Source organism: Arachis stenosperma, chromosome 8 (assembly GCF_014773155.1).
Source record: "Arachis stenosperma cultivar V10309 chromosome 8, arast.V10309.gnm1.PFL2, whole genome shotgun sequence".
NCBI classification, from domain to species: domain Eukaryota; kingdom Viridiplantae; phylum Streptophyta; class Magnoliopsida; order Fabales; family Fabaceae; genus Arachis; species Arachis stenosperma.
Genome location: NC_080384.1, coordinates 51,993,719 through 52,006,536, shown reverse-complemented (window position 1 = coordinate 52,006,536; position 12,818 = coordinate 51,993,719). Strand labels below are relative to the sequence as shown.

The window sequence follows — 12,818 nt, the reverse complement described above, 5'->3', positions numbered from 1 at the left end:
ATAATTTTATAACATACATATATAGAGTGCGATCAATCCACACCCTACCTGTTTCGCACTCAACTCTACTAATAGCGAATCGGGTTGGCAATCCTATCCGACTAAATTGAATAAGATTGAATACTTACCAGTAAAGTGTATGTTGCCACCCTACTTACTGATAAATCAATATTGATGTTATAAAAATTTAACAGAATGGTGTCTCTTCTTTAAGTACAAAATCTTTACTTGAAAACTGCAAAAGGATTAAATAATCAGGGTTTATTTCAAAAAGCACTTCTAGAAAGTGATTATTTTAAAAGTAATTTTTGTTCTTTTGTTTCACAACGAATAACATTAAATCGTGTTTTAATTTTTTTCTATAAAAAATAAGAATAAACCGAGAAAGTTCTTTAAGTTTTCGGACTTATAGATAATAAAAGATAATCATTTGATATCCAATTTTATGAAAATTTAAATTCAGAATATAAAAAATTGTTTTGTTTTTTGCCTGAGGCGATGTAAATAAAATTGAGTTAAACAAGTTAAGAGTGAGTTTGAAAACAATCATAAGATTTGTTTATATACCGTCTTTAACAATTGTTGATATTTTTATCATGAAAAAGTATACGTATACAATAAAAATACTAAACAATGTAAATAATAGATATATCGGATGTTTAACTTGTTAGGTGTGCGAATGATTATCTTAATATTAAAATTTAGAGCCCATTATTCACATTGTTTATAAAAACTATTGTCTACCTAACAAAGTCCTTGTATCATATTAAGCAATGTTACATTATTACATGATAGTCTTTAAAATAGTACTTTTAAACTTTCTCAATCACTAATCTAAAGAGAAAAAAAAATTTAAATACCTCTGACAATTATTTTGAAAGACGAGATCTTTAATAAAAAAATATTATTTTTGATCTTTAATCTTTATTTTTATTAGTCTCCCTGTTAATATATTTTTTTTGTATTAACAAAATTAACCTACATAACATATTAAACTGTTAATTTATCCGATAAGAACCAACTAAGATTGATATTCTTTTTTGTAGAGAATTTCATTGTCTTTTAGGAATAATTATATGGGTAATTGTTAGGGGATAATTATTAGGATCATTTAATTTTTTTTTGTTATTTTTTTTAAATATATTGACAAATTTATTGTGTAAAATAAAAAATAATAATAATTTTTAAATTATATTTACTTATAAAAATTAAATAAAAAATATATTAATATTAGTGAGTAATATATCATTTAAAAAATTATTAGTAAATAAATTAATAAATCTCACAAAATTAAATATAAAAAATAAAAATAGATATTTTCTTTTATTAGAGCCCCGTAATCCTTCCAAAAATTATCCAGAGCGAAGAGAGAGGCATTCACTCCTAATCTAAAACATTTCAATGTTCTTCTCTTAAACTTTCTTAAAGTAAATTTTGACTCAAATTTCAAAGATCTAAAAACTTTAAATATTCTTATCTTAAATCTTATAAATAACAAATTATTTGAATGGATATAATGAAAGATATTTCTTGGAAGAAAATTTTGTATACCAAATTTCTTTAGTTCTCCTTTTCTTTTTTGATTAGTCACCAAAAAATTTTTCTTAAATTCTCACTCTAACATAACTATACAATATATGAGATGATTATCCAATCATTTGGTATGATATTATCTATGATATGACTATTAGAGGTGCTATAATCAAGAGCTCAAGTCCTTGTTGCCTTGTTAAAGGGTTTTTTGACTTGACTGTCCTAAGAATTAATGACACAATGTTAGGTAAATGACCACATTTTTGCAACAATAAAAAGGATTGAGAAGGAGATAAGCCCCACTTTAATTTTTAAAATTGGTGAGTTGTATTAATTTAATTTTTTATTTTTTAATTGTTATAATTTAGTGATTTTTCATGTATTTTTTTATTGTTGAAGTTTAAAGTTATTAGTGACATAGTTTAAATTTCGTCACATTAGACATATTAAAATAACATCGTACATATTTTAACGCTAAAAAAGGTACTAAATGATATTGTTTGAAAATTAATTGTTGAAAAAAGAGAAATATGATGTTTTAGTATTATTCAAACTCTCAAACACCGTCGTTTAATGCTTTTTTTAGCATTAATACAACGTTGTTTTAATATATCTAATGTGGCAAGACTTGAGTCATATCACATTGTCACTAACGATATTGAGTTCGGAAAAACAGAAAATATACGAAGAACTATATTAATATATTTTTTTAAATTTAAAAAACTAAATTGTAGCAATTAAAAAAAAAATTAAAGACTAAAACAATATAACTCATTCATCTAAAAGATTAAAATATGACTTATCTCAAATAACTAATAAAATTAGGCTAGTAATAAGGGGATTGGATTTTTCTTAAAGGAATTAGATAATATGCAGCAAAGAATTCTCTACCTTACAAGTAAGATTTATCTATAATTTTGCTTTACTTTCCCTAATTTAGCTTTACTTTCGATGAGTTAAATTGAGGATTATTTCTTTTTCAGATATGATACATGTATATTAAAATTTAATTATTAAATCGATCATTAATATAAAATATATTAAAATATAAAATAATTAATTTAATAATTAATTTTTATATATATATAATATTTTTATTTTTTATAAAAAAATCAACTAACTAAATATGTGATCTCTTTTTTCTCTAAATGGAGAAATTTTTTTTTAAAAAAATAAACTAAATAAAAAATATCAGACTAAGTATATACAAAGTATTAGTTATCGACTTATTTTTATAAAATACAAATTAAAAATTTAAAATTAATTATATGATGTATATATTAAAATTAATTAATTATCAAATTAACCACTTAAATATATATTAAAAATTTCAAATATATATGAAAAAAGAGATAAAAAATGCCTATAGTTATGTGTAAATATTTATATGATTTTTTCTAAAGATAAAAATAAGATTCGAATCGTAATTTTTAGGTAAATATAAAAAAATTATGTTATTTAAATTATAATTTATTAACGTAAATATTTATACGATTGTTTTTTTTATTTTAATATTTTTTATTTAGTTGCCTACCATATCTTAGTACAAGGAGATATTTTTTTATTTTTATTTTTTTTTTCTCTTAGTTGCCTACGTATCTCTTAGTAGTTAGTACAAGGCGTGACTTTATTTTTTTAGGGTTATGCTACGTGTATATTAAAATTAGTTATTAATATAAAATACATGTTGGATTATAAATACACATTCAAAACAAATTAAATAACATATATATTGGTGGCTAATTTTAGTGGCTGATTTTAGTGTATAAATAGTATTTTTCATCTTTTTACATATTAAAAAAATGTTAGTGTAATACTCAATTATTGAATTTTATGGTATTTTTTAAAATTGTGTAAGCAGAACAATATACTCCCTTATATTGACAATATGCCCCCTTGTATTGTATATTTTTAAAAAGAAAAATTATAGGTAGACAATGAAAATATTAAATAATATGAATAATAGATATATCGAATGTTTATTTTACTAGATGTATGAATAGTTATTTTAATATTAAAATTTAGATAATTAATTTAAATATATAATGTGTTTTTATTTGATTGGTGATTATTTCTATTGTTTAAAATAGTCATAATTTACTTAACACTTTTTTTTTAAAAATATACAAATATAAGAGAGCGTATTATCTTACTTCCACAATTTTAAAAAATATTATAAAATTTAATGATAGAGTATTATACCAACATTTTTTCAATATGCAAAAAAATTAGCCACAAGGGGTAAGTTGGTTTATTTATTTATTTTTTATTGAAATACAAAATTCACTCCGAGTCTGTGTAGTGAGTAGTGACTGTAGTCTTCTCCAGTTTCGTTCCCTTTGATTACGCAGTTTCCGTTTTCGGCTCACATTCCCTTTCCTCATTTTGACGCATAACACTCACTTACTGAGTCAACTCACTTCGTTTCAAACCGCCGCCAATTTCCAATGGGAAACTGCTGCTCTGACGTCGCCGGTGGCCATGCCTCCGTCGGTACCACTGCGGGAGATCTCCGGAATCAGGCTGACACCGCCAACGACGCCGTCGACTACTTCCTCCGCTCCCGAGGCCACCGCGGCCTCTTCTCTCAGATCGAGGTTCTACCTTTTCGACGTCTTCTTTATCTCAGCTTTAGAACTAGCTTCATTCTTCTTCTTCTTGTTCTCGGCTATAGAACTTTTTGCTTCATTTTTTTTTTGTTTTTTTTTGTGCAGTTATCGTTCTCCGCTTCGGGATTGCGCGACAGGGATGTGCTCTCAAAGGTTTGGTGGTTAAGCATTTCGGAATCTGAAGCTCATGCTTCTGTTTAGTTAATTAACTTGTTGCGGTTCCGTTCACTCCGTTTTAATTTTTCTGTGCTTTTATTCTTGGTTAATTAATGAGTTTACATGATGTTAAGTTGTGAATATCTAGTTTATACCAGAATTATCTCTTGTTTCGATCTGTTCTATTTGATACGCACATGACATCATCATCACATAGATTTGATCATTACAAGTAACGTAATACGAAAATTTATGAAAACTTCAACCTGAATTACTTGTATTTTGCTCATGGTAATGAGTAGCTAGTTGCTTCCGGGATTGGGATCATCGATTCATAAGCTGCTATCTCTGGCAAGAAATTATTAGAATGTATTGTATCTATCAACGAATCAATCAATAATTTGTACTAGTGGATTTAAAAGTTGAGTGTTTCAGTGTGTTGCTTGTGTGGCAGTTAATAATTGATCGAGGTGTAAACATTGTTCAATATTGTCCGACGCCAGTGCATGCAATTGAATCCCAGTGAAAAAGGAAAGAAAATCCAATAATCTAGGCCAAATATAGAGTATGCTAAGTAAAAGCAAAGAAAGTTTATGTGTGCGTATATATATAATAGATTACATTGGAATTGTTTCTCTAATTGTATTTACTAGAATAAAAAAATAATGTCGAACTTCCTTTGTGTTGTAGACGAGAAGAAAATGTATACTATGATAGATCCTCAGATTGACATAAGAGACCAAGGCATACTTAACATATCAATTCTCATTTAACATAGTTCAACAAATAAACCACATGAATCACTAGGGCCATGTCAATTGTTCCTTTGGTTATAGGACTACCATTTATTCGATAAGTTAAAATTATGCTTTCAGATTCTGTTAATTAATATTCTTATCATTCAACTACATGAATATTGCATCCATCACAGAAAACTTACAATATATTACAATTAATTTTTCTTCTTGTAGAGTGACCCAATGTTGGTTCTTTATACGAAAGGAAAAAATGGAGCACTTGAGGAACTTGGGCGCACAGAAGTAGTTCTAAATTCATTGGATCCAACATGGATTACTAAACACACCCTCATTTATCATTTTGAGGTTGTCCAAGTTTTAGTGTAAGTTTGAATACAATATGTATACTCCTAACAAGGCCGATGAGCATTTTTTTTGTTTCACCAGGAACTGTTCTATAAAATTCTTTCATCACAGGTTTCGTGTGTATGATGTTGATACTCAGTTTCACAATGTAGATGTGAAGGTATAGTGTTTATGATGGTGTGTGTGCTTGAATTTTTTTTTCCTGCTTTTTTTATTAAGATATGGTCCCAATAAGTAAGTTTCTCGTCAAGTAGCTTCTGGTGTGGTGGTGCCTCACTTTCCTTCCTGAAAATTTTATAGATGCATTAACAAATACTATTTGTTATAAGTTAGCTCCTGAGTGATGTTTCTGTCAATGTTTTCATTGGGGATAAATACGTTTTAGATGTTGCTATTCTAGCTGTTTGAACTTGTAAATTTTAGAAGTAACTAGGGCATGCTATGAGAAACATAAAGTATGTGTACTCAGTAAAAATGGATCAATTCAGTAGAAGATATTGGTTTGCCAAGTGGACCTTTTTGTATTCTTGTTAGTTCATTAGATGTGATAAAACGTTCTTAGAGCAGGTGTAAAAAGGACTAGATTGTAACTATTTGTTTGCGTTGTGCAGATGCTTAAGCTGGAAGAGCAGCAATTTCTTGGTGAGGCGACCTGTGCATTATCTGAGGTAACATACTGACTATCAACTTCTTGTTGTACTGTACTACTGTCAACTAAGAAGCAAATTCATTATACTAACAATTATATCGATTTTTCTTGGACTGCTCCCCATCTCACATTATATTTTCTAAATATATGATGATTGGACATTTTAAATGCTCCACAGTTCTGTTTGAGTTATTTGTTCATTTGTAATGAGCAAGAATATTTAGAATTTTGTGATCCATTAATTGTTTGTTCAAAGTAATGTGGTCTATACATTAGTCAAATTAAATTAGCATCCCAACAACTATATATACATTAACAAAGTTGCTTGTGCAGATAATTACAAGATTTGATCAATCATTGACGTTAGATCTACACAGAGATGACTTTATCACATCAACCCACTCACAGAACTATGGGAAGCTCTTAGTTCATTGTGAAGAATCTCTTAGCTCAAAGACTGCAATAGAGATGATTTTCAGGTGTTCGGATTTGGAATATAGAGATCTATTCTCAAGAAGTGTATGTATCTTTTTCCTTTTCCCTTAGGACAATATGAGGGGTGCAAGTTATGAGTAACGCTTGTTTTTGTCTGCATTGCAGGATCCTTTTTTACTGATATCAAAAGTGGTTGAAGGTGGTATGCAAATTCCCATTTGCAAAACAGAAGTTATAAAGAATGATCTCAACCCAATGTGGAAGCCAGTGTTCTTGAATATTCAACAAGTAGGAGGCAAGGTTGATAACTTAAATGTTGTGTTATTTATTGTGGCCACCCATTACTTGAAAAACTAGCATGGCAATCATACTTTTATCATAGGCATTTCTAGTTTCCATTTCCAATTGAAACAAAGTGGCATATCATGTTCTTTCTGTTTCAAAGATTTCCTCAAATAGCAGGTCACTAGATCAAGTTGCACTGGGGTCAAAACATGCACCCTGTTTATGAACTAAGGCATATAACATAATTTAAAATATTATTCTTTCATAGTTTTGTCATTTCATATCAGCATTTGTTATATTTAATAGTGTTGGTGTTAGCATAGAGTTTTTTTTTTTTTTCATATCATAAAAATATGCTTGTACTAGGATGCTGTGCAGATAACAGTGCAGTGAAAGCATACATATCATGTTTCCATGCAAATGAACTATCAGTCTATCACATAGTCTTATCTTCTTTTTTATGTTACATTTTGGCTTTATGTTCTATGCATCATTGAAGCTGTCTCATTTTAAATTCTAATCATATACAGGACAGTCCTTTGATAATAGAGTGCTATAACTTCAATAGCAATGGCAAACATGATCTGATGGGGTAATAACCAGCTCCTTTTGCTGGCGTCTGGCAATTTTTCCATTAATTCCATTTCTAGCTTAATTAAATGCATATTAGGGCTTTTGTTCTTGATTTATCAGAAAAGTGAAGAGATCTTTGCTGGAGTTGGAGAAGATTCATTCCAGTGGCCAAGGAGAAAAATTATTTCTGCCTAACAAGGTGTTATTAACTTATTATATTAATATAAATTGATTTTTTTTGGTGACTTTCTCTGTCATAACTAAAATTATATTTAACTATAATACAGGTGTTAAACAGCCAGTTATTTGTGGACAAATTCACTGAAAGTGTGCAATATACTTTTCTGGATTCTGTGGCTGGGGGATTTGAATTGAACTTTATGGTGGCTGTTGACTTTACAGGTACACCACAAGTTTCCTTATACTTCTTAAACTGATCTACATTTATATAATGATAAAGTGATCGAGATAAGATGTCAATATTATTATTCTTACAATATTACCAGATGAAATTTGTTGTGTCCAATATATCATGGATTGGATTTCTTTGGGATTTAATTTAGATTTTTTCTCAGATTATACCTAACTTTGTTTGAGTCCTATGTAAGGCTGATTATCCACTGTAGGATATCCAGTTTTGCCATAGAATTTAACCATCCTATCTGAAAGAAATAGAAAATTTTCATATTGTTCATAGTTTTCCCAGTCATGTTATATTTACATCACAGATTCTCAAGTATACATCTGCGAAAACTAGTATAAAATGACAAAATTTTTATTATACAATTTTTCTTTCTGAAACATTTTGCTGACACATGAAGTTTTGTTCTTTGACTTTTCATCTAGGCACTAGATGATCTTTCTTAGTCATCCAATTTACATAAGTGTTTGCAGCATAGAATAGCATTGCAAAATGATTCTTGACACTATAAAGTTTACAATAATGTTAAAAGTTCAATATTATTAAGCTAATGCAACCTTTAGGCTGGTTTGGTTCTGAGAACAGAACAAGACAAGACACTGAAAACAAGACACAAAGGACAGAGACAAAAAAATTAGTGTTTTTGTATTTTGTTTGATGATAAACTAGAATAAATTATGAAAGTCCAATTTATTCTCATTTTTTTCATTCAAAAATTTGGGAAGAAAAATATAATTATAAAAAATTAACAAGAATAATGAAAGAAATAATGAAAAATAAGTTGTGTCTCTTTTAGTGCCTTTGTGTCTTTCCTATCATGATGGACACAAAATATACTAATTCAGTGTCTTTGGACACAATGTCTCTGTCCATTTCTCATTTGCCAAACACAATTTTGTGTCTCGATGTCTCTGTCTCAGTGTCTCGTGCCTGTAAACAAACGCAACCTTAGTTTCATCATCAAATCTATTCCCATGCTAGTGCTTCAATAGTTTAAACACTTATTCTCATCACTTAATGCTTAGGTTCGAGTTCCCACTAGGGCGCTTGGTTGGGTGGAGGACTCTGGCTGTGTCCAGTTTACCTTGAGGGAGTGTTTTGGGGTTCTCCAAAATGCCAACCCTCTGGGGCCTGTTTCCAGTCTCAATAGCTGGTATGAGGTTGACATTCCCCATCCTTATTCTCTCTATTTTCCTACCCCATCCGAGCATTATTTTCATTAGGTAGATAAAAGAAGACAAAACTTAATGAATAATATATGTTTCACACTTTCATTAAAGATGCTGGTCATGTGTTGGAATGACAAGAATGAAATATGTTCTTATCCCCTTTCGCTCTCTTATTGACTAGCTTCAAATGGGAATCCACGCCTTCCAGATTCTTTACATTATCTTGATCCTTCCGGGAGGCAAAATGCATACCAGAGGGTAAGAAATGAAGATTGATTTGACTTAATAAGTTTGTGTAATTTTGATCCATGTGCTATGAATGCTTTTTCTTAGGCAATTGTTGAGGTTGGGGAGGTAATACAGTTTTATGACTCAGACAAGCGGTTTCCTGCATGGGGGTTTGGAGCACGACCAATTGATGGCCCTGTCTCCCATTGTTTCAACTTGAATGGAAGCAGTCATTACTGTGAGGTAGAACTGCTAAGCACAATCTTGCTCAGTTGCTTGTGTTGTAATGTTGAAATAGTTATTTAATTAAAAGGTTTCTGTCTGTCGCAGGTGGAAGGGATCCAAGGAATTATGACGGCATACACAAGTGCCTTACTTAATGTGTCTCTTGCAGGGCCGACTCTTTTTGGACCTGTCATAAGCAATGCCGCACTAATTGCCAGCCATTCTGTAGCAAATGGTGGAAGGAAGTACTTTGTTTTGTTAATAATCACAGTAAGTTAATATATGTAGCAGTCTTCAATTACTTATTAATCCCTGAAAGTAGTTATCATTGTTCCTCAATAAAACTTACGTTGCTTCGTATGTAAGCTTTTCTGTGGCATGCTAGTGCTATCATATTATGTATGGTAAAGCATACAATTCTACGATCCTACTCCTGATACCTGAGAACTTTTTGAGATATTCCTGTTGCCTAGTGTTTCCACTTCTGCTCTGAGATTTAATTGATATTTCCAAGGATGGAGTAGTGACAGATCTCCAAGAAACAAAAGATGCTCTTGTTAAAGCCTCGGACCTACCGTTATCAATTCTTATTGTTGGAGTAGGAGGAGCTGATTTCAAAGAAATGGAGGTATTACGTCAACTTATGTTCTCTCGGATGCTGACCGGACCACTACAAGAATTATGTGGCTCACACTTTGTTGTTGCACAGGTTTTGGATGCAGACAAGGGAGAACCCCTTGAAAGTTCATCTGGACGCGTTGCTTCCCGTGATATAGTCCAATTTGTTCCGTATCGGGATGTTCAAAGTAAGTATCAGTTTGCAAGGAATTTGGCGAATTTCTCTTGAAATATCAAGCATGATAAGCTTCTTTCTCTTGCAGGTGGAGAGATTTCAGTAGTACAAGCACTTCTAGCGGAGTTACCAACGCAATTTTTAACCTACGTGCGAAGTAGAAACATTCAACCGAGCCTCTAGTCATGTAAAAACTGTACATATTAAAATGTTCAATTTATTTGATCAATGTGCTACCCTCAACCCTCCGAGGTATCATGAATTGATTAATTCGACTAAAGGGTCATTGGGTCAAGAACTCTTGCATTCTGCTAATGCTCAAGAAGGGTTCTCCAGTAAGATCATCTTATCAACCCTTATGATTATCATTTCCTTGTGTTGTGTTCATGTTCTTTTTGTTTTTTCTAGGTGCTTCGTTCGGCCTGAAAAATATTTTTGTTACAAGTCCATGTTTTCTTCTATAGAGCAAAAGTTGGCTCCTATCACACCATGTATGCTTATTATATATTTTCTTTTACGAAATGCACTTTGTGGATGTATTTAGATTGTATTTGGTATTGGAATGAACAAGAAAATGTTGAATTCAGAAAATTCGGCACTGCTAAAGTCTACTATTAGTGAGTTCATCATACCACTTCTTTTGCCGTTAATGGTCTCATGAATATTTGAATTTTGAATTTTAAGGGTATATATTTGAGGGGAAAGTAATAGCACATATGCAACAGGTGAATTCCTCTTTTGCCGACAAACCACTTGTTAAAGTTGGGATGTTCATGCACCAGGAATCGTGTACCAAAATCAAAGCATCAGATTGAAAAGGTATCAAATCCTACATATGAAATGCACCCAAAGAAATAGAAAAGAGAAAAAAAGTTTGTTTCTCGAGCATTGAAAGAGAAGCAACCAAGAAAACACGCATGGGAGAAAGAATAAGAATTTAATTTTAATATATTAACGTTCTAATATTCGTTAACCTTTTTATTTCCTTTTAAAAGCAAAGGTAATAAAATTTGGAAATACACCTAAGAGGGTATTTAGAGTGAGTGGAAAGAGAGTTTAACCATTGGGTATGAAGATATAAATATAATTTATTGATTAACTTTTAGAAGTCTTGAGAGCCAATATTATATAGTCAACACTTAGCGTTAGAAAAAAAAATATATGAAATTTTAAAAAATAAAAAAATATGAAATTCAATTATAAAAAACATCTAAAATTCAAATTCAATAAAAACTTAATTTTTTGCCGGCTTTGCACTGAGCTTTTTGGAAGTCTACTATAATATTGGTTTAAAGTAGCTGCGATAGTATTGGTTCTCTAATATTATTCATTAATTATATCTTGTTAAATGGAGATAGAAATAGTTGTGCTTTCAAGAAAATGCATAAAAATTTTACATCGTAGACATCTTATCTTTGGTGTATATGGTTATCTGTTTTTCTTTTCTCTCCCTAAGCTTTAAGCTGTTTATTCTCCTATTTATCATGCACAATCATGACAATAAGAGTAGTTGAAATAAAGCAACTTTAATCAATGAGATATTGACACGCGAATTAATTATTGGCGCTCCAAATTTTAATTCTGATTCTCTTCTAGATGAATTGCTCGTGCAGTTAAGATAAAGAGAAATAACATTATAACTTTATAAGGAATTTCGCCTTCGGCATGCTCTTTTTTGTCATGACCTTTTTTGTGTACACTTTTGGTGATCCGAATCCCAAACTGATTGAGCCAAATATTAGATGTGAAACTAATTCTTAATTGATGTTGAAATTCGTTCTCCTTGGAAGAGATCTTGTTAACTCTATTGCTCAGAAAATCATACGGAATGGACCAATTTAATTGGTTGGTCCGGTGATCGATTCTTAGAGCTATTTGGAAAGTGTGGTTGAATATAGAAAATCTTAAAGTTTTGAAAACTGTTCAACACATCAAAGTTTCTATAACGAGAATTTGTGTTTAATCACTTTAATGGTACATACTACATACAATTCCGCTATTCATATATCCTTTATAATAGACATTATTTTGATATTAGTATTTCTTTAAAAACTAACATGCATTCTCTTTTTATTTTATTAATTAAAAAATAATTTAAATATATAATTAATTAATAATAATATTTTTATATAAATAGTGTTATTGATGGTGCATATCCTATTCATAGAACAAAATTAAGGGGAAAAAACCCAAAGCTAAAAAAGAATATGTTGCAGTAGGTTTTAAAAGAAATTATTTCATTAATAATAATATTAACAATTTTACCACGATAAAACATATACCCACATTATCGAAGAAAAAAGATTGTCTAAAGTAAGTATGTTAGTAAAGTTATAAAATAATGCATATTATCTTTTAATTTGTAACTTTTATTGTTTATAAATTTTATTATCTTAATTTAAAGGTAATTAAATATTATTTTATTATTTTATTAACTTTTTCACTTTAGTGGAGTTTGATCATAAAGTTTATAGTCTAAATAATGTGAGTTAAAATTTTTATAGTAGTATTTAGTAAGGAAAACAAAAAGAATATATAGTGAAATCTACATACTTTATTTAAATTTTCAAATGTATTATATTATTGTTTTTATATATCTCCCAATATGTATGTGAATAATTTAGTTACATTTTGATTAA

At 29.9% G+C, this 12,818-nt stretch overlaps 1 protein-coding gene across 2 annotated transcripts; it reads left to right on the top strand.

Annotated features, from left to right (window-relative positions):
* Positions 1–3,837: 3,837 nt before the first annotated feature.
* LOC130946601 (protein BONZAI 1-like) lies at positions 3,838–11,421 on the top strand. 2 transcript variants are annotated; one of them, XR_009072313.1, is made up of 17 exons: positions 3,838–4,130; positions 4,248–4,295; positions 5,270–5,418; positions 5,513–5,561; positions 6,013–6,069; positions 6,384–6,569; positions 6,651–6,785; positions 7,301–7,362; positions 7,464–7,542; positions 7,631–7,745; positions 9,115–9,191; positions 9,267–9,404; positions 9,492–9,656; positions 9,901–10,014; positions 10,096–10,192; positions 10,268–10,796; positions 10,905–11,420. XR_009072313.1 is itself a non-coding variant. In XM_057875397.1 (16 exons), the coding sequence occupies exons 1-16, from the start codon at positions 3,981–3,983 to the stop codon at positions 10,360–10,362; spliced, it is 1,716 nt and encodes a 571-aa protein (XP_057731380.1). In that variant the 5' UTR covers positions 3,838–3,980; the 3' UTR covers positions 10,363–11,421. The 2 variants fall into 2 exon arrangements, 1 of the variants encoding a protein (XP_057731380.1); XM_057875397.1 differs by having other exon boundaries at positions 10,268–11,421.
* Positions 11,422–12,818: the final 1,397 nt, after the last annotated feature.